We start from the raw sequence: 22262 nt of genomic DNA on the forward strand, positions 1-22262 counted from the left end.
TATACTTCAATAAAAATTAATTAAAAAAATAAAAAATAAATAAATTGTACCCTTAAAAAAAGACAGTGAATGTGGTAACTAGTTATTGCACCAGACCCAAATACATGATTTAAAAGTAAATCGTTATCTTTATCACTATGAAATATAAAAATTTTAAAATCTTGAAATTCAGTTTTTTTTAAACAGAACTTTTCTTAGGTATAGACATAATTTTTTTAAAATCCTAAATCACATGAGCTGTTTAAATATAGTATAGTATAAAGTCTTAACACTTTTAACCCTTTATGCCTAAAATGTTCTTAAGTAAAACTTCTTATTGTAAAATTCCCTATAACCTTCACTGCAGTTCTAATAAGCCTAATTCTCTTTTGGAAACTTTACTTCTATTAGAGACTTTTACTTCTTAATTATGAACATTTTATGTAACACTTTAGACCAGTATTTCTCAAATCTTTTTTTTGACCATGACCCACACTGAGAGATTTATTTTGTACTGCAAGTCAACACACACACACACACACACACACACACACACACACACAACTGAAGTTTTTGTGAGTGCCTTCTGATATCAGCATTTTACAGAAGAGTACTGACCACTACACTAAAGGCAGTGCATCCTGATCTTTCAATTCTATTCTCTTCACTTAAATGCTAATGACCCAGGAAACTGATTTCACTACTGTTTAATGGGCCTAGAGAGTCATAGTTTAGAAAAAGACGTTGTTAGACAATATATGGAATTAATTTAATTTTTACCCAGAGGAAAAATTAAATCTAAATGATTTTTCCCAGAGCCAACTCTATTTGGAAGATTGCAAACAGACTAGCCCAAAGAAGCAAGCTTTTCATTTGGGAAGAGAATTTTTGTAGATAGGATCCAGAAAGTTCAGCAAAGACTTTTTCCTTTAGTCATGAAAAAAGTCACAGAATACTATCTTCTTTATAATTGAAGAATAGCTTAGATGTAAGGAGTATGTGAACTAATGTTACGGAAAATTCTGATGGGAATTTTGTTTAGTTTCCAGTCAGTGAAGAAGGGCTTTACTGGAGTTCTGTATATATATATACATATATACTCCCATCTTTCCTTTCTTTTTTTTTTTTTTTTTAACTGAGATGTGGGTCTCTGAGTTGTGAGAGCATTGTTATTTTATCATGTGCTAGGAGATTGGATCTCAGCCTCTGTAAGGGCCTTACTTCCTAATTCATGAAATCATGAAGCATTAATTAATAGGCAATATGGCTTAAGAACTAGACGTTGGTTTTCCCATAGAAGTTAGTTGCACTGTATTTTTGGAAAACCTTGTAGGAACTGAAATTCAAGGATTGAGTCTCTTAAGCATCAGGCTTGTCAGTTATTAAAAAACAAAGAAATTCCTGAGTACATTTTTCATCTTTCACTTATGGTTAAGAAAAACAAAACCAATATCACAAAAGAGATCATTTAAAAATTACATAATCTTTAAAAGTAGTTGCGGTAACAGTAGAAGTACCAGTATTGGTACAGGGGTTTTAAAACCAGTACCTGAAGAACGTTTACACACAGTCTACTCTAATCCTCAGGTAATCTGGAGGCAGGCTGTGCCACCTCTGCCTGTGGGCACAGACAAGGAAACAAGCTCAGAGAAGTGCTGACCCCAAGGTGGCCCATCTTAGAGTCGGGTCCTTCTGTTAAGTCTCATGCGTTTTTAACAATCTAGATCCATTACTCTTCAAAACTGTGTTTCTTCCTTTGTATTTTCTCTCTATAGAACAAATATCGGGAAGAATATGAAAAGTTCAAAGCTCTTTATACTTTACCCAAAAGTGTTGAAGATGATCTGAACACAGCACGGTGCCTCCGAGTTGGCAAGTTTAACATCGATGTAAGTGACCCCAAAGGCTGGCTTCAAAAGTCAAGTAACGGAGCCACGAACTATAAATCAGAACATGTTCTGTTCAACAACGCGTATGGCGTTGACCATGCACGTGTGAGGAAGCTAAGTGTTCTTTCAGCCCATACTGCTTCCCCCACCGCCATGAATCTGTAGAAAGTGTCAGAAACTTCCAGTCTCCACCCTGCCCCCAACCAACTGCTGTAAATTGGTTCCCCTGACCTCTCTGGTGTCTAAGAAAGGCATGTATCACCATGATTCCTTGCGTAATTCCCTGTGTAACTGGCATGTTACGTTATCTTCACAGCGCCTGTACAGATCCGTTTATGAGAAGAACAAGATGAAAATCCACGTGGTGCCCGACATGGTAGAGATGGTTACCGCTAAGGATTCTCAGAAGAAAGTCAGCGAGATCGATTACCGCCTTCACCTCCACGAGTGGATTTGCCACCCCGACTTGCAAGTCAACAGTCACGTCAGGAAGGTCACAGATGAGATCAGCGACGTAAGCCCATTGCTTATGAAGATCTCCCCTCCCCAGACCCATACGCCCACCCTGAAGAGAGACTGACTCACCCCGTTCTTCACCTGGTTCTTCAGCTCAGCCCTCTTCCAATATCGCTTTTCGATACACCCATAGGTCTGTCAGGAATTCGAGGCCGTCCCTGGAAGCAGGGCTCTCTATGCTGATGTCTCCAGGACACCCACGGCCTCAGGGCATAATGTCTTGCTTTTCATTCCACAACGTCATCCTGGGTCCCGAGGGTGTCCATGTCTTTGGTGTTAAAGTTACAGTAAAGTTTTCTTTTTCTGACCCCCTCCATCTGATGCAATCCCCTAGATTGTGTACAAGGATGATCTCAACTGGCTGAAAGGCATTGGTTGCTACATCTGGGACACTCCTGAGATTCTCCATGCCAAGCATGCTTACGATCTACGCAATGATGTGAGTTTGCCTTGTTTTTTGTTTTTTTAGCTCTTTAAAGTATGTTTCCTTCTCTGTGTAGTCTAGCGTCAAGGGGAGAGTATGTAAAGTATAGACATTGTCACACCCAGCTGCGTCTCAAGTGGTGCTGAGGATGGCTGAGCTGGAAGAAGATTCTGAGGAGCAGAGCGCCCATTTCTCAGGAGTGCAAACAATGCAGACGAGCTGTCCCACTGTGCTCTGGTGGAGAAGGGACCCCTGGCTCTTCTCGCCACCTTCTGAACTATTTTGGATATATTAATGCACATATAATCCTCATTATGAGAAAAAACTCGTTTGTTAGGAGTCTTTGATGCTATAGACGGGGTCTATTTGTAAAGAGGATTAGCTAGGCAAAGTAATACTATAATCAAGATTTCAGGAAGAAAGCTTAAACATTCCTAGGAAAGCAGTTGTCAAGCCTCCTAGAAGACTCTAAAAGATCCATGTGACTGTAAGCATTGATTACGCCGATTGTTATAAAATTCAAGTGCATGTTAGTCTGTTGTAAATGCCATTTACATGGCTGTAAATGTACATGTAAATGCCATGAGTTAAAAGCAACCAAACCCTCTGTGAAAACCAGCAATTTCTAATATAATGAATGGTCTAACACAGGCTTATTTTCTTCCTTTCGGCAGATCAAGTACAAAGCTCATGTGCAGAAAACAAGGAATAACTACAAGTTGGTTACTGACACTCCCATCTATGTTCAGGCTGTCAAAAGTGGGAAACAACTAAGTGACGTAAGTGCCCACTGGGAAAGTTACTGCTGGGAGAGTAAAGACAGGGCCACTGCTCCAGCAGAAGTGGGAAAAACCAAAGTAGGGCAAGGCCAGGCCTTTTCTCAATGGGAAACCAGAGTTGGTGCCTTAGAAAGTACTTAAGAGTCTGCTCTTAGGGCTTCCCTGGTGGCGCAGTGGTTGACAGTCCGCCTGCCAATGCAGGGGACACGGGCTCGTGCCCCAGTCTGGGAAGATCCCACATGCGGCGGAGCGGCTGGGCCCGTGAGCCATGGCCACTGAGCCTGCGCATCCGGAGTCTGTGCTCTGTAACGGGAGAGGCCACAACAGTGAGAGGCCCGCGTACCGAAAAAAAAAAAAAAAAAGAGTCTGCTCTTATTTCCTAAAACCTGATATGTTCCATCAGTTTCCTGGGGTGGCCTTGTAAGTGATCCAAATCTATGAAATCCATGGATTTAAAAAGCTTTTAGAGCTTCCAAGGTTACTTTTGTATCCTTGCGTTGTAAGCAACGGTTTATGCCTCGTAGTATCAGCCTTCTAATACATTAGTGCTCACTATGGTAAGATGAGGAGGGGAAGGTCTCTGCAGTTACAGATGTGGCCTCTACCATGCATAATCAGTGAGGCTTGAGAGAAGCTCTTAATCCCCCAAGCCTCAGCATCCTTATGCAGATGACTAGAAAGTGGATAGAAAGCACCCCCTGTAATGGCACAGTGACACAGAGCAGGCTGCCCTTTTTTTTTTATTAACCCCAAAGGTTAATAAGCAAATATTAAATCCCACCAATGAGTCAGAACGTGAAAACTTATTCTTTTGGAATAGGTAGTGGTAAAATGCCCATTCTTCCTCTTCTTGTGCCTGAGCTGACTCTTCCACTGATTTTTCAGTGTGGGGTCCATACCCTGGCTGTGGTCCTGGTGGACAAAGCACAGTATATGAGATAGAGTTCCCAAGGCAAAGGGGAGCAGGCTATTACTTTTTATAATAGGAGACTTGGGTTTGTGTTTACTTTGCTTCTTTCTAACCCTGCTGCCATAGTCCACTCAGCTCACTCTGCTTCTCTCTGTACCCAGGCCGTCTACCACCATGACTACGTGCACAGCGTCAGAGGCAAAGTGGCTCCAACCACAAAAACTGTGGATTTGGACCGGGCCCTTCATTCATACAAGCTCCAGAGTGAGGTGAGAAATGAGACCTGGACAGAGTGCCCAGCAGAAATCCAGGACTCAGCTGACGAGGGCCAGACCTCTGTAGAAGTGGCCTTGGCTTGGGCATCCTCAGCCTTTACAATTTACATCCTGACCTTGTAAATTGTAAAGCCTGTTTCATTCACATGAGCTAAACAAAACAAAACAAATAACAGTGCACTGCTTGTCTTCCCTCTTGTCTGAGAGCAAGCAGTGGGCATTTTTGGAGCAATGCTTGCACAGAAGTTACATAGAACAGGGTCAGTCTACTGTCTCTGCTCTCAAAAAGCTTAAAATCCAAGACAAGATGACAAAGACAAGGCATATAATCATAAAAGACTATTTATTTGGGCTTCCCTGGTGGCGCAGTGGTTGAGAGTCCGCCTGCCGATGCAGGGGACACGGGTTCGTGCCCCGGCCTGGGAAGATCCCACATGCCGCAGAACGGCTGGGCCCGTGAGCCATGGCCGCTGAGCCTGCGCATCCGGAGCCTGTGCTCCGCAACGGGAGAGGCCACAGCAGTGAGAGGCCCAAGTACCGCAAAAAAAAAAAAAAAAAGACTATTTATTCCATACAATAAGAGATAAAGCTAGAAATTACTGTTGGAATTCAGAAGAGAAGGAAACTAGATTCCACTCACGTTATTTAATATCCCTGTTCTTTGTTATCTGGTGGTGCTACTTTGGTCTCACCTTTAATGCTACTGTCCTATACTGAATGTTAAAAGTAATTTGGTTTTTAATATTTTAAATATTTTAATAATATTTAATAATATTAAATTATTAATTATTTATATTAATTAATAATTATTATTAATTATTTATTTATAATTATTATAAAATATTATTTTAATAATATTTTAAATACTATTCTTTAGCTCCCCTGAGAGACAGACTATTTCAAATCACAGACAGGAACTCCTTTCCTCCTTCTGCCAGGAATATGAGCCTCCTGACCTGACAGCCTAACATCAAGACACTGTGTTTATGGGGCCCTGGGGGCTTCCAAAGATGCGTCTTATAATTATGACTATCTCGGGGATTGGTGATAGCTTGAATATCAGCTAAGGGTATAGGGTTAACCACAGAGGTGGCACTAGCTGCCGATTTACTTTTCCCAGATTCTTGCTGGTTGCCATGCAGTCAACCAGGCGTATGTTTAGAAAAACAGAAGAATTATTTTCTATAAACTCCTTCACTCATTGCTCTTTTTTTGAAAGCAATATGTTAAGGGTAATTTGATTCATTGCTTGACTCTTAGAATTTAGTTAATTTCTTCTTGAAATCAATTCAATGAGTGTAAGTACACTAAGTATCAAATTGAAAACCTGGATCTGACTTGTTTAACTTAGATCAGTCATTTGATGTAGCTCCCATTTAACCTGCTCTTCTCTGTCCCGGCAGAATCTGTACCGAAGAGCTGGCCTGCACTCCCTGCCCACTGGATATAGGCTTCCGGTTGACACCCCTCACTTCAAACACACCAAGGACACCCGATACATGAGCAGCTATGTGAGTGGTCTCCTCTTCATTAAGATGGGGCTTAAAGTGGGAAGGGGGACGCTAATATTTGTTAACAGTCTATTCTCATCCCCCTAATCACACCCTGAAGTTTCAACATGATACAATGATGAGAGCAGGGAAGGGGAGATGGTGTGTTTTCTAGGGGTGCTGCTCCTGCAATTCGGCAGTGCCTGGGTAGCCCAGCGGGTTAGCGTAGGATTTTCATGGGGTTGTATCTGCATCACTCAGTTACCTTGGCTTAGCAATCGTGGCTGCCATGATGCCTCCACTTCTTTTGGCCTTAGCACAGAAGCATCCTGAACTATCCCAAGCCCTCTACTGGAAATGCAACTTCATACATGCACCACTGCTGTGTAGCGATAGTGTTGTCTTCCTTCTGCAACATTTCACTGCAGAAGATACAACATCACCGCATGTTCCTTTGAAAGGAAAGGCTCTGATACGTGCCCCACTACTTACCCTCTGTGCCCATTTCATAGAAATCTCAGAGGGGTAGTTAGACTCTCACTACCTGAGAGCATTGCCCAGGCATTAGCTCTGATACCAACCTTTCCCACTAGTGTCAGGTTTGGACTTGGTGAACAAGGCCTGAAGAAGCGTAGGCTATCCCAGTGACTCTGGCCTTCAGGTCATACCCACAAACCAACCATCAGTTGAAGAATGAGCTCTTCATTCCACATTGCCCTCCAGAGTCCTGGGAATCAAACATGCTGACCAGCAAAGTCCCATAGTCTGTGGCCCAATAATATGGTTTCCAAAGCAGAGTCACAGATTTAATCTTCTAACATCATTTTTTAAATAGTCTATAAAGCCATTCATCCATCAGTCTTACAATTAGTCTCTTGTTTCTGCTTTGCATTTCTTAATTTCCTAGCCATATTGGGACTAAAAATACAGGTTTTTCTTGCATTTTGCATACCTACTTACAAACAGACTTAATCTAGGCAACCCTGAGTTGTATTCCTTTCTGGACCTGGCTTTACTAGCCAACAAATAATTTTCAAGACTCAGATTATTACAAAAATTTTGTCAATGACTTTTTTTCTTACTTAATGCTTAGAGACTAATTTTCAAATGAAAGCGACAGCCCTTTTCCATTTGAGAAATGTGACGCTTACTCTCTGTTCACCCATCAGTGATCTCATTCTCACTTTGCGTCTGCAGTTCAAGTACAAAGAAGTTTATGAACACATGAAGGCAAATGGGTATACCCTTGGACCCAATGACGTCCCATTTGTCAATGTCCGAAGGGTCAACAACGTTACCAGCGAGGTACTGTAAATGTTAATTCTGTGGAGGAGTTTCAAAGACCATGGTTTTGTTTGAAATGCATTAAGAATTAATTGTATTTCAGCTATAAACTTACACATCAGCAAGGAGTAAGGAGATCCTTTTTGTCACCATTTTGATACTGATATCCTGTGGCAATGTTTTTTTTATTTTGGTAATGCCATTGTAGAGACCCACCCCATCCATAGATTATAATGCAAATTAATTCCTTCTTTTGACATTTGTATTCAAAAATCTTTAGTAAGGTTGCATGTTAGTCTGACTCATGAACCTGGTTTTCTACATAAACTATTGGTCTGAATATCTAACCCTACTATCCAACCATCTGATAGAAAGTGGAAAGATTGTGCTCAAAATTCTTCACCCAAACAAAATATCACTTTCTATTTTTTCTAATTTCAATCATTTTCTGTATCCTTAATCTCACTTCTCATGGCTCTTTAAATATGTACAGTATTTGATTGTTGATTAGCGTATAGATGCCCTCATCATCCTACACTAACCATCTGGAATGGTTTTCCCTCCAATGTAGAGACTGTATCGACAGTTGTACCACAAACTGAAAGACAAGATCCACACAACTCCCGACACGCCTGAAATCCGCCAAGTCAGGAAGACACAAGAAGCTGTCAGCGAGGTGGGTATTTTCTTAGGAGAGAGGGGAGGCCATGGAACCCAGGGATGAATGTCAACCATTCGGTCTCTAATTTATGTGTTTATGGGCATTTTTTTCCCTGTAGTTGATTTACAAATCAGACTTCTTCAAGATGCAAGGCCACATGATCTCTCTGCCATACACACCCCAAGTGCTCCATTGCCGCTACGTGGGAGACATCACCAGTGATGTAAGCATCTCATACGGGTCTTTCTGGCAGACTCTTACCAAGAGGCAGGCTCGCTCTCAGTATGTAAGCCAACCAGTCTTTGAGCAGCCTTTTGCATTGAGTAAACTTCTAAACTGAGTGTAGAACTTGGAGGTAAAGCAGTGTGGAAGCAGGACCCCATATTTCCCCAGCTATGGAAATAGTAGTAAGAGGACCACTTGGGAGATACAAGAATGGCTGACCACCATTCTACATTCAACACCAAATCATTACCAGCTCCTCACTCCAAGTGGCCTCTGTCCAGGTCATGTTTAGTATCTTTCTCCTACTCACCCCTGCTCCCATCCACTTTAGCTACTTCCTGCTGAATTTTTTTTTTTCTCCTTGAATGTTTACTTCTCATAAAATACCACTCCATTTAATCTATGGTATTTTTAATCCTTATAATAAAATAATAGCCATATCCTCTTCTCAGTTCAGGGTTAGCAATTTAAATTTTAAAAACGTATGGGACTTCCCTGGTGGCACAGTGGTTAAGAATCCACCTGCCAATGCAGGGGACTCGGGTTCGAGCCCTGGTCTGGGAAGATCCCACATGCCGCAGAGCAACTAAGCCCATGCTTCACAACTACTGAGCCTGCACTCTAGATCCCGTGAGCCACAACAACTGAGCCCACATGCCACAACTACTGAAGCCTGCGCACCTAGAGCCCGTGCTCCACAACAAGAGAAGCCACCACAATGAGAAGCCCACACACTGCAACAAAGAGTAGCCCCTGCTCGCCGCAACTAGAGAAAGCCTGAGTGCAGCAACAAAGACCCAATGCAACAAAAAATAAATAAGTTAAAAAAATTTTTTTAAACCTATGACTCATTTGAGTTCAAGCAAACTCAGAGTACAGGGTGTGTGTTGAACCAAAATGAAAGATCCATCACTAAAAAAGTATCACTACTCTGTCTTATTCTTGATTTATATTTGCTCATGACCAGCTATATTTCTATGTTTGTGACACAGATTAAATACAAAGAAGACTTGCAGATCCTGAGGGGACTGGGCTGCTTCCTGTATGACACTCCTGACATGGTCCGCTCCCGGCACCTGCGGAAGCTCTGGGTGAGTGCACACCGTCCCAACACGCAGCTCCTCCTGCACAGCTTCACAAAGCTGGGCAAGAGGAATCTGTCTGTAGCTTCTGTTAAGGGGAAATTTGCCATTAACTCACTGAGAGAGTCCTGACCCACTCAAGATGATCTGTGCTTCCTAAAAAAGGTAATGAGCTTAGTTAAATGACGGTTGTCTTTGGTCCTGCTTGGGAAGACCTCCAGGACACAGGGAGGGTCAGTGTGGCTTGCACATGCCAGCCGTTTGAAAGACAGCATGTGACCATGACATGCAATTCCTGAAGTGATTAATCAACTTGTATTTCCATTGTTTTTTTTTTTTTTAAGTCTAATTACCTATACACCGATAATGCGAGGAAGATGCGAGACAAATACAAAGTGGTGCTTGACACTCCAGAATACAGAAAAGTGCAGGAATTGAAGACACATCTGAGTGAAGTAAGTAAACATGTCACCACAAGGGCCTCCTTCCTCTAGCGATCTTTTTTTAGGTAATTATATTGGGCCAAAATCTCCCTTCTGCCTTTAATTACAGAGTGGCCACCCTGTCTAAACAAGTCAGTTGACCTCACTTTGCCTCAATTTACTTATTTTGTCCCTTTTTAATAAGATGAGGCTATTGATACTTGCCCTACCTATGACTAGGACAGCTGAGAGTTTACATGATTTTATAGATTAGAGAGTCCTTCTGTCTTAGACTATTGTTGTCTCCAAACTGAATTTATTTCAAAAATTTCTCTCTCATTAATTCCTGCTGTCAGGAACCCTAATCATGGCAGTGCAATTTGAAAAGTTTTTCAATGGCTCTCTGCTCTACTGCCCACTCAGGAAACTCCAAACAACTTAGTTTCATTTTCATCTGCCCCACCTGGCACCCAGGCTCCTGATTTATTGCCATTAGTTGTGCATAGATCTGATCCTCTCACCTATGTTGGTCCCTTGAGGGATGGCCCCCCATCTTACTTAGATGTGTATCCTATAGTGCCATAACAGATGTCCGTGTTTGCCAAGGACGAAATGTGCTTTCTAAAGGTAAGGGCATCCCACAAATGTAAATGGTTGCTTCTATTATAGATCAGTGGGCCATTCTCATTCAACTCAGTTTGTCTTGTGACCTCATTTATCGGACTCCATAAAGCTGTCAGGCCACTTCATTGACTCCCCACGCTTAATAACTCTGATGGCTGCTGTTTAGGGATCACTTATGTCCTTAGACTTAAAGAAGCCTTGGCAAATCAAGCGTTGTCCTCAGTGGAGAGGATGTGCAGCCTCCTACGCTTGGAGTGAGCCAGGGCAGAGGGTGATTCATTCTTCAGCTCTTACAAATGCTACACTGAGCACATTTGCTTTCCTGAGCACTTCCCTCTGTTATTTCAACCAGTGCTAGCACTCAGATAGGAATGCGTACGGGGTTTCTTCTCAGTAAAGGTGCCTCTCCACGCTGGCTAAGTATCAGAATCATCTCTGAAATATTTTAAAACTACCCTTGAGTGGGCTCCAACCTCAAGCCCCACACTAGATTCTCTATGTCTGGACATCTGCATATTTTTAGCTGCCTCACAGATGATTCTAATATTCAGGCAGTGTTGGAAACCACTGCTTTAAAGTATCACATCTCTCCTCCAGCCAATAATTAACTAATTAAAAATTGTTTGGTAACTTAAAGTGCTTATTGGCATCTTTTGAAATACCTTTACTTCTCTCAGCTATCTGGGTTCAGAATTATCTAAAACTTTAATTTCTCTTCTTCCCAATTCCTGTTGGGATTTTGTGCATATTATGCAACAACATTGAGGAAGAAAAATAGATATTGTTTAGTAGTGCAATTTCTCTCACACTTGCCTCACTGTAGAATGACCTGAGCTTGAGAAAATACCGATTTGAGCTACTACCCTGGATTCAGAAGGTCTGGGGTAGAGCCTGCAAATCTGTTCTTACTAAGGGGGTTTTAGGATCAGGTGAGTTTGGGAAACACTGGCTTAGTAAAAAGTTTGATGGCCAAAAGTTCAAGTTATTGACTTTTGACTTGTCTTTAAATTGTGCAGATTCTTGACACATATGTATCTGTAGTACTAGGAAGCAGAGATGTTGTCCCAAGGAGTATAACAATGCATACCTAAGTACAGGGGAAATACACTTCAAAGGGAATTGTAGAAATGGCATGGGAGAGGTGGGTCTTAGTTCCAGATTTACTTCCAATTTGTTGTGTGACTTTTTCTAATTCACAACTTTAACACCCTAATTTCCTGAGCTAGAGAATTGGACTAGGTAATGATTTGGGCTTCTTTTAGCCATAAAATTCTATGATTTTGTCGATTTGATTTATTCAAAAATTTAGCCTGGGAGAAACAGTAAATTTCTGTTTTGTTTATCTTCTTTCTTTCATTGGTAACACCAAAAACAGCCCTAAGCAGATGAGCTATATTTTGTTTCAACTTGCACTTGTATATAATTGAGATGTAAAGAAATGGACACGTACATACATGTGTATATACATATTATTTATTTCCTACATTTTATCTGTTCAACCAGTATTTTTATCCGTGATTAGGATTTATTTGTTATCCATTTAGACTTTCTCGTTCACCTCATTATATTAAATATCCTTGATATTTATTAGAGGACTGCTGTTTTTCAGATCTTCTATCTAAATATGAGGTGATAAAAGTATGATAGAACTGAGCTCCTGCATTCTATGGGCTCATAATCTCTGGGAAGAAACAGACATCAATATGATAAATGGTATCCTATAGGAATGATCAAGACAGTATGGTCTCCAGGAGTTCTCCAGGCAGATAAGAGTGGGAAGAAAATTCTAGGTAGAAGGCACAGTATGGGAAATTGGCCATAATGAGTTCTAGAAACTGGGACTAGTTTCAGATATCACATGGGGAGTGTGGAAGACTGTTGGGAAATGAGACTGGAGACATGGGATAGAAGAAGCCAGGTTATGAAGACTTGTGGGTGATATATTAATGATCTTGGACTTGATGAAAACTCATTGATGAATTATTTCTGAGCAGGATAGATCTGAGCATTAACATCTAATTAGATCTGAACTCTAAGAAAATCTCTTTCTTGAGCTTGTGAAAGATGGGTAAGCCATGTGAAGTGTCCAGTAGAGGATTTGGGAAGGTGGTTTAGAGGCTCTTAAGGATGTGTAGAAAGAAACAATACAGGAGGCTGAACTAGGGCCATGGCAGTGGGAAAGGAGAAGAAGGTCAGATTTAAGGAGTATCACAAAGTTAGGAGCCCAGGATTCATGACCATTTTGATGTGGGAATGAGGGAGAAGGGGTCTAGGATGACTCCCCAAGTTTCTGGCCAGCATGACTAGGATATCAAGGAACCATTTAACAAAATTTGAAAACCATCAACCTCAAATTGATGGTTGAGGTCCTGGGTAGAGATGAGGTTACCCAAGGAGAATGTATAGGGTAAAAGAAGCCAACCCTTAACTCTAGCTAATAGCAGCCTTTGGGGGAGTGCAGAACCATAGAAGGAAGCTGAGGAGTGCCTAGAAAGATGGGAGGCCCCCTAGGGGAGAATGGGGGAATGGAAGGCAGAGAACAGAGTTCAGGAATGAAATTGCTGAGCAGTTACAGTTGCTGCAGAAAAGTATTCTAGGATGTACCAATTGTAATTGTTTGTGGTAGTCTTAATGCAATTCACTTCATTGGAGTGGTTGGGTGGAAGCCAAACTATTGCCTTGTGAAATTAATCAAAAGAGAGAAAAAGGCAAAACACATAGTTTACTTGGTTGTGAAAGAAAGGAAAAAGGCCATTGGCAGAACTTGGAAAAGGCTTAATGAAGGGAGGGACTTGGGTCTGTTTGCAGAAGAAGGGAGAGGCCTGGAACATAGGGAAGGTTGAGGGTAACTGCTAGAACAGGGTCCTAGAAGGGACAGGTGAGAAGGGAACAAGAACACAGCAGGTGGCTTGGAACTCGGACAGGCTGCAGAATGTCTCTAATTTTGATACAAGGGAAAAAAGAAAAGGAAGGCTAAGGAGGTTAAAAAAATGTATTGCTTTATTGGACAGAAACTGAGATTGCTGCAGTGGGAGAGGCCCTGCTTTTTCTCTGAAGTAAGCAATAAAGGCATCTGCAGAGCATAGAATGTGTCCATGAAGCAGAAATGATGGTTATGACTGTTTTATGTCCAGCTGGTGTACAGAGCTGCAGGCAAGAAGCAGAAGTCAATCTTCACTTCAGTTCCTGATACTCCTGATCTTACAAGAGCCAAGCGAGGGCAGAAGCTTCAGAGTCAGGTAACATTCACACATGAAGATTCATAAACCTGCCCCAGGGGGTGGTTCTGTGTGCCTGACCACTCCTGTCAGTAGCAGACCCTCACACTTGGTCGTCCTGATGCAGCCTCATGCCCTTTAACTTCAAGAAGCTGCTTTCTTTGGGGCCGTCTTCACTATGGTATGTTTTACATGAGCAGGTAATGCCATGTCTTCTAAGCTCTATACAACTTTAGTCATTGGATGAGTGGTCTGTGGATTCCAGGTGGTGAAAATAAATTTTTTAATTCATTCCATAGGACCTATATTTTGTCCGCAGATAAATGAAAGCACAATTCATGCATTCAGGCAAAAATGAAAAAAAATATGTTGAAGACTATCAGAATTCCTCTCATTCTTCTATCAGCATTTTTTATCACGTGGATTTAGACTAGACCACACTCAGCAGCAGGAATGTTCGATGACTGGAGTGCGTATATGTGTTTCCTAATGTGAGACAGAGGGAGAAACAAATAAACAGAAACACACATAACAACAACAACAAAAAATCAGGACAATAACAAGTAGACACTGCCCTCCCATCTTAGGGTTAGAAATGAGTAAAGAGGACTGAATACTAAATAAGGGGTATTTTATCTCTGTAACATCTGATCCCTATTCTTTGTTTTTAATTTTTATTGGCGTATAGTTGATTTATAACGTTGTGCCTATTATCATTCAGTATCTGTATGTTGAACTTGCCACCAAAGAGAGGCCACATCATCATGCTGGAAACCAGACCACAGCCTTGAAGCATGCTAAAGACGTGAAGGACATGGTCAGTGAGGTGAGTTGGGAATTCAGCACCCAGGCACTGAGCTAAAGAAACAGATCCTTTGCTAAAACCTTCACCTGCTTGGGAGTTCCCTGGTGGTCTAGTGGTTAGGATTCGTTCACTGCCATGTCCTGGGTTCAATCCCTGGTGATGAACTGAGATCCCATAAGATATGCAGCGTGGCCAAGATAAAAATAAATAAATAAATTTAATTAATTAAAAAAAAACCTTCACCTGCTGCCTCTGATCAGCGAGCTCATTTCTATAAGTTGTGCTCAACAGCATCAAGAAACAGAAGGCAGAGCTATTCTCCTAACGAGCATGATCCGGTGTGTCCCTAGGCTGGATCTGTTCCATGGTTGTGAATTGGGAGGGATGAAAACACTTGAACTTAAATTTCTCTCTCTTCCATCTTTATTTCTTAGAAAAAGTACAAAATTCAGTATGAAAAGATGAAGGACAAGTACACTCCAGTTCCAGATACGCCAATCCTCATCAGAGCCAAGAAGGCTTACTGGAATGCCAGTGATGTATGCATCCCTCCCTTCTTTCTTCATTGTGATGGGGCAGCTGAAGTGGAAACGCCTAAGAAGCATAAGATATTACAGTCATATCCATAATTCAAAGTCCTGGCCCACAGTACAGATCAGGAAAGAAACAAAAATACAAAAGCCAAACAAACAGGCACAAACAATACCATTTGGCAAAGTCGCTAAGAATAATGCTGAGAGATGCTGAAAACCTACTGCTTTTCTCGTTGCTCTTCCAAGCAAAAATAGGACCCTTTCTTCTAATTCTTTGGTGGCATTTCCTAGGGATACTTGATGTTGCTTATCCATAAAATGTTGTTCTTGGAAACAGCCAAACACGGTTTCAAATCCTGATGCTGTGATTTGCCTGCTGTATGACTCCATATAATTTACCTAATTCTTCTGAGTCTCTTTTCTTATATGTGAAATGAGGATAAGAATTGTGATAATTAAATTAGACTAAACAGATACACGTTTCTAGCACAGTGCAGGGCTCTTAGTTGACACTCAGAAAATGTTTGTTCCTCCTCTTGATCGCCTAAATCATGTGAATGACATGTTTGTTAGAATTCAGAGGGACAGACTTTCATTTCCCATACCACGTGATCAAGGACAGAGTGCCTTTCAACGGTAATGAGATTATCTGTTAATGAAGATATGAAATGAATCAACCTGGTTAGATGGCCAGTCCTTACCAGTTTTGTGTCCCAGAGCCCAATTATGAATGCATTGCACCTATTACCAGAACCAGGATCTCTGGAGGACTGGAGGACTGGTTGGGACTTAACCCAGCCAAAAGCTCAAGCAACCCCCTCACCCTCAATTTAGCAACATAGCTCTAGGATTTCAAGCATCTTAAGTGGTTACAGTAATCCCTAAGCAGAATTGTGAAAGTGTACAGCAAATTGGAACAATATCTTAGTTCTGTAATTTTGTCAGAAATTTTCAGTTGCAGCTAAAAGGAGTCTGCTAGTTGGAAGAAGACCATGTCAGTTTGCTTAAAATATAAGCTGAAAAAATTATATGCTACCCTCAAAATCTATTCGCTAGGATAGTTTTTGTCTTCTTGTGACAGCCCCATCTTTATCACTTCAAGGTTACTGTTGAATATTAATTTGAACCAAGCTTGCTCTGCATCACCACTTCTTAGGGATGTCCACACAGTGAAATTGGCCCCTGGAGCTCATTATACGCCACTGGACAGCCCTATCCCCAGGGCTTTGTCAGTACCAATACTGGTAACTCTAACCTTTGAAATAGTCCAGCTGGTACGTGGCATTAAATTTAGCCTATCTACCGTGGCTATCTCCACAAGTAGAGCTAAAGGCTCTTAGATTACCCATCTGAAAAACAAAGTTAAAGGCCTCCTTCACTATGTGTTTGCTCAGCTACCCAAAAAAGAAAAGATTCGTTGGAGATTGAAAACAGAGTGCTCAGACAAGTACTCATTTTGTGTAGATGAGATGAATCTTCTATGATATTCTTAGGTTAAAGTCAGAGCTGTTGACCTTTGAAATACCACAAAGATAAAGATTGAAATGGAATAAAATTTTAGGACTGCTCCATGGAAAAGGCATTTTAATACCAGGAGTTAGAAACTAAATCTTTCTCCTTTTTCCACATACATTAGTATGTCTTGGGTTCAACAAAGTTATGCTTCTTTTTTTTTTTTTCTCTCCTCCCAAATGAGCTTTTTGTCTGCTTGTTTTACGTTTAAATAAACTTTTTATTTTAAGTAGTTTTAGATTTACAGGCAAGTTGCAGCGATAGTACAGAGAGTTCCCATATAGCCTATACCCAGTTTCCCTTGTTGTTACCACCCTACAATACCATGGGACATTTGTCACAAATCAATATTGATACATTATTATTAACTAAACTCCACACTTTATGCAGATTTCTTTTGTTTTCTCCAAATGTCCTTTTTCTCTTCCAGGATGTGAAAGAGGTTTTTAATCTCTCCCAAATTTATTCAAGGGAAAACATAAGAGATAAGACTCAGGAGAGTTCAAGGTTAAAAGAGCTTAGTTATTTAACTTGGTAGTTCTTCATAATCCATGTGCTTTTTCTCTTTCCAGCTACGCTATAAAGAAACATTTCAAAAGACCAAAGGGAAATACCACACTGTGAAGGATGCTCTAGACATCGTTTATCATCGCCAAGTCACAGACCGCATCAGTAAAGTACGCCCCTATATATTTCTACTTGTGTTGGGCTCAATAACCCACCATAATTTTTAAAAGTATCCTCCCTTTCCTAAAACTCTCTGGAGACAAATGGACTTTTTTACATTAAATTTGGGTAAGACATTAAAGCTGTCTTTGTGCTTTTACCACAGATAAAATACAAGGAGAACTACATGAGCCAGCTGGGAATCTGGAGGTCCATCCCTGATCACCCTGAGCATTTCCACCATCGAGCAGTCACTGATGCAGTCAGTGATGTGAGTCTTGAAATCTTCTATTTTTACATATGAATTAATATGTCCACATGACAATGAAATCAAACACTGCATAAAAACTGATTAAACACTTGACTAAATTTTAGCTCTTGTGTATGGATGTTTAAGTCATAAAGCTCATTGCTAAATAAGTGAGCTTCAACTCAGGAGACAGAAAAATATATTCAAATTTATAAACCTTATTTTTCTTCTAAATGTGTTACATCATAATACATGACTGGAAGCGATATATTTCATGTAAATGATAACCTATTTTTGAGCAACTGAAGAGACAACTTCAGGACAATTAAGCAATGAAGACACATGACAATGCTCATTTAGAAAGAAATTTCAGCTCTTTATATGAAAATACAGCTGCCGAGCTAATGATGTACTCTCTAGGCAAGTATGCCTATTAAATTTGAATTGCTTTACTTGGTATTAAAATGAAAAATTCCATATGCAATACAGTACACCATAAAGTGAGCAGAAATCAGTATTATTGGAAATGTTTCTTAAATAATTATTTCAATACTTTATTATTCTATATACCTTAGTGGTCAGACCTTCTATTTGTTCTACTTGTCTCGATCCTAACCTACTGCTATTTGGAGATAGGTACTTAAAACTCTTTGGTGATATTCTTCTCCCAGGTAAAATATAAAGAAGATTTGACCTGGCTTAAAGGCATTGGTTGCTATGCCTTTGATACCCCCGACTTCACTCTGGCTGAAAAGAACAAGACTCTCTACAGCAAGGTATATATCTACTCAAGGGTAACAGCCACATCCATGAAATGTACTCCAGTGCCCACAGAGAGAATTAGTACTAAGGAAACAGCTTCTCGTATTTCCATCCCTATCCTTGCTTCTAGACCCTAAAATTGGAGTATATACTACATTATTCACTCTACTCAGGAATTATTTTAGTATTGGCCTCATTGACAATAGTAATCATTTATTTACATCACTCATTTGAATTTGATAAAAGGCCATCTCAGTACAACTCCTCATGGCTCTTCCAGAATTTCCTAATATGTCTCTGGGTGATTTGATATGGAAGCAAATAGAAAGTGAGATTATTTTAATCTACAAACTTGACGTGTGACTTGAAGCAAATAACTTTGTTTTTATGGCCTCATTTTCCTACTTACAAAATAAAGCAGTTGGATTAGCTTCCTTTGAGTTCTAAAATAGAAGTCAGCAAACTTTTCTGAAAGGTTCCAGATAGTAAATAGTTTACACTTTGTGGATCACATTCATTCTGTCACATATTCTTTGTTACAATCCCTTAGTACTATATAAAAAAGTTTTTTCTTAGTTCATGGGGCTATTTAAAAACAGGTAGTGGTCTAGATGCTAGCATACCCCTGCTCTAAAATATTATGATTATCTGATTCATTACTGGAAAACTACTTCTAATTAACGGACTAAAAACTGCCTTCGAGGGCACATGGAAATACATTCAAAGTAAAATAATAATCACTATAAGTATTGAAACAAAGAAGAAACTGATTTGGGTTTTTGTCCAATATGGAATATAGATCTATTTGACATCCATTCAATGAAAGTGTGTATTTGGGGGCTAGTTTTTAAGACATTGAGGTGGGTTGGGCTCCCATTGCCTTGGGAGCCAGAGTGTGTTCAGTAATTACTTGTTATCTCTATGAATGAATTAATCACAATTGTATACAATAAATGGCATGTCTCATTCTTAAGATAATCACAGATGCTATCAAGTAACCATGTTCTGTTTTCTCTAGTATAAGTATAAAGAGGTATTTGAAAGGACGAAGTCAGATTTCAAGTATGTTGCTGATTGTCCAATCAACAGGCATTTCAAGTTTGCAACTCAGTTGATGAATGAGGTATGTATGACCTGATCCAATTGAGCCTATTAGCGTCCCTTAAGAAGTCTATAAATGACGTTTGATTAAAACCCAATACCTAAAATGACAGGAAAGCCATTTTAGTGTTGATTCAAGATTACGCATTGGGAAGGCTCTTATAATATCACTGTCTGATGAGCTCTGCCAAAAGCATGAATAAGAACAAAGGAAGGGGCTGTCCAGAGTGGAGTGAGGTCCCCACAGCCAGCACAGCCTCTGCTCGCACTAGCACAGGGCAGCACAGCCCTTTGGGTGACGAGAGCAAAGAGGTAAAGGATTTTGTTGACTCTCAGCTGAACTCCCTTCAACAGGGAGGGTATAGGATTCTGTGTAGAGTTGGAAGACCCAGAAGTTCAAAGTTAACTTAGTATCCCTTACCAGGGCACAGAAATGGCAGCCCTAAGGGGGTAGTTGTGATTCACGCCTTCAAATGTATTGCCATTGTGACTCATACATTAGTGCAGAGAAGTGTCCATTTGCACTCAGAATATTCCTTTACCTTCTACCCAGTTTTTCCTGGAACTGTCTTTGCAAGAGTTTAAGGTAAATTTAGCTTAAAATGATGAAAGAAGCAAGCTATGAATTAATGTATGGATGGATGGTTTTTACATTTAATTTCCTATCTTTGTATTTTCCACAGATTTACATAAATTCAAAAACAAAGTTAGAAAATTAGTAAAATGTGTCAGAAGATGAAAATGTAGCCAATGGTATATTTATTTCAATATATAACTTTTTTGTTGTTTATAAATTTGATTTAGTTTATTTTCAGTAGATTTCCAGGTGGGATGACTCTGAAGAATTACTGTTGGTAGGTTCCTAGGAAGACAGTCTTGATATATTTTGTTTCTATTTTTCTAATTCACGAAGGATTTCCAGGTCTCTTTTATAATCAAATAAATTAACTAGCGTATTAGAATGTGTCCATGAATATACCTTTTGACTCTCACAGCCTAAAGTAGTAAACCTGTAGCTTGTCAGCGCCTTATTTTAAATACAATTTAAGATGTCATAAAACTTAACGTTGCTAATGACATCATATGTAAAGATGGAACATGTTTAGGTACAAGGTATTTCAATTTTGATGTTATAACTAATCTAGTCCAAACCCCAGCCTTCTCCAGGCCATCTTCCTTTGCTTAATTCTGTTCACCTCCCTATTTTCATTACCCTGAATGCTTTGGGAGCCCACCTCTAGAAAGGACATTTTTCTGGCTCTCTGAAGTATCTTGGGACATTTGTGTATAGCCTTGAAGTTGTTGTACTCTTGCTATAATTTGATATGATGTTTGAGCAGAAAAAATACAGAGCTGATTATGAGCAGCGGAAAGATAAATACCACCTGGTAGTCGATGAGCCTAGACATCTGCTGGCTAAGATCGCAGGCGACCAGATCAGTCAGGTACTGTGATGGGGCCGCCTGGACGGCCAAGCAGGACTGTGCTCCAAGTTTCTCATGAGATGTCGTCCCGTCTGCTGCAAGGATGTCATAGGTTCTGCCTATGATATTGGGATGTTTTGTTCCAAATTATCCGTCTAGCCACCCAAAGAGCCCACGAGCTCTTTGAGTGTGCCAGTCCATGCTCTGTGTCCTCACGTGTGCTGTGGTGAACATGAGATGCGCAGCTGGGTCCTCACACCCTTCATCCTTCAGGAGGGCCTGTGTGTAAACTGTAGTTGTAAAGTGTGAATTAAGGTGCAAACGCAGAAACAAAGAAACAAATTAACAGAAGGAAAGAAGACAGAACTCCTTACTGTGTTTTTCTATTTCAATGATGTCACCTTTTCTATAAGGCAATTTTGGTGGGACTGGCCCTATTATTCCCCATTCACAAGGGCAGTGGATGGTCAACTGCAAATATCACATCACCCTGCTTGGCATTTTAATGCATTTGGTGTCTTCACCCACACATACACGTGAGAGCACAAAGTGTGTGTGCCTACATCTCTTCACTCAGAGGTGATCATATAGAGCTATGTTCTTTTCCGTCTTCACAAGTCTCTTTTGTGCTTCACTGCTCTTTGCATGAACAGAGAAAATATAAATCTAGTGCCAAGATGCTTCTGAAACAAGGATGTAATGAAATTCTACGTCCAGATATGTTGACTGCCCTCTACAACACACACATGTGGAGCCAGGTAATGTCTGATGTGATGCGAAGAAGAGATTTAGAAGCCTTGGGGGCATTCACTTCTATGCTTCCCCTGATTTCCTTCCCTGGCCCCCTGACCAAGCTGGTTTCACATGACAAAGCTGCATAAATATTCACTGCCTGTAAATGAACTCTGGATGTGACCAAGTGTGGTGCTGTAGCAGCCAACATCTGTAGGTCTTCTGACACTTTTGGAATTCCAAGTAATATTAACTGAGACTATTTCAAAGTTTTTCAAACTTTTCCAAATTGGTATAACTTTATGTTTTTCAATATTTGCCCCAAAGAAGTAGATTTCTTAGAGATTGAGGATGTTAAGTAAATTTGACAGTATTTAAAAGATGTGACTATTTAATGTTTTCATCTAAAGTGTCCATTGCTCAATAATGACTACACTGTACCATTTTGGAGAGATGAGGATGACAGCGCAGCTCTTTGAATATCGTGCACATTCATGGCCCCTCTTGAGTTTGATGCTGAATTTGCTAGGTTATTTCCAGCACATCTGTCCTCACACACCCTTGTTAACAGCGCTGCTGATCACCTTGCCTTCCTGCAAGGTCAACCGAAGCACACACCACCACCTTCCTGTCATACGCTGGAAGGTAAACTTGAAGCAGCAAAAGACATTGATAATTGCTTAACTACCAGATACGATG

General features: G+C 40.4%; 1 protein-coding gene across 1 annotated transcript in view; it reads left to right on the top strand.

The window, feature by feature from the left end:
- NEB (nebulin) overlaps positions 1-22262 on the top strand; it is a 253510-nt gene that overhangs the window by 190058 nt on the left and 41190 nt on the right. The window contains exons 101-119 of the mRNA XM_029224606.1: positions 1755-1868; positions 2185-2382; positions 2719-2823; positions 3483-3587; positions 4659-4766; positions 6176-6283; positions 7460-7567; positions 8118-8222; positions 8326-8430; positions 9425-9523; positions 9859-9969; positions 13695-13799; positions 14500-14604; positions 15018-15122; positions 17201-17305; positions 17461-17565; positions 18216-18320; positions 19325-19429; positions 20748-20852. Coding sequence (XP_029080439.1) covers positions 1755-1868; positions 2185-2382; positions 2719-2823; positions 3483-3587; positions 4659-4766; positions 6176-6283; positions 7460-7567; positions 8118-8222; positions 8326-8430; positions 9425-9523; positions 9859-9969; positions 13695-13799; positions 14500-14604; positions 15018-15122; positions 17201-17305; positions 17461-17565; positions 18216-18320; positions 19325-19429; positions 20748-20852 — 2106 coding nt within the window. The remainder of the gene's footprint in view (positions 1-1754; positions 1869-2184; positions 2383-2718; positions 2824-3482; positions 3588-4658; positions 4767-6175; positions 6284-7459; positions 7568-8117; positions 8223-8325; positions 8431-9424; positions 9524-9858; positions 9970-13694; positions 13800-14499; positions 14605-15017; positions 15123-17200; positions 17306-17460; positions 17566-18215; positions 18321-19324; positions 19430-20747; positions 20853-22262) is intronic.

The sequence above is a fragment of the Monodon monoceros genome, unplaced genomic scaffold (assembly GCF_005190385.1).
Source record: "Monodon monoceros isolate NGI ecotype Baffin Bay Population unplaced genomic scaffold, NGI_Narwhal_1 Super_Scaffold_16, whole genome shotgun sequence".
NCBI lineage: Eukaryota > Metazoa > Chordata > Mammalia > Artiodactyla > Monodontidae > Monodon > Monodon monoceros.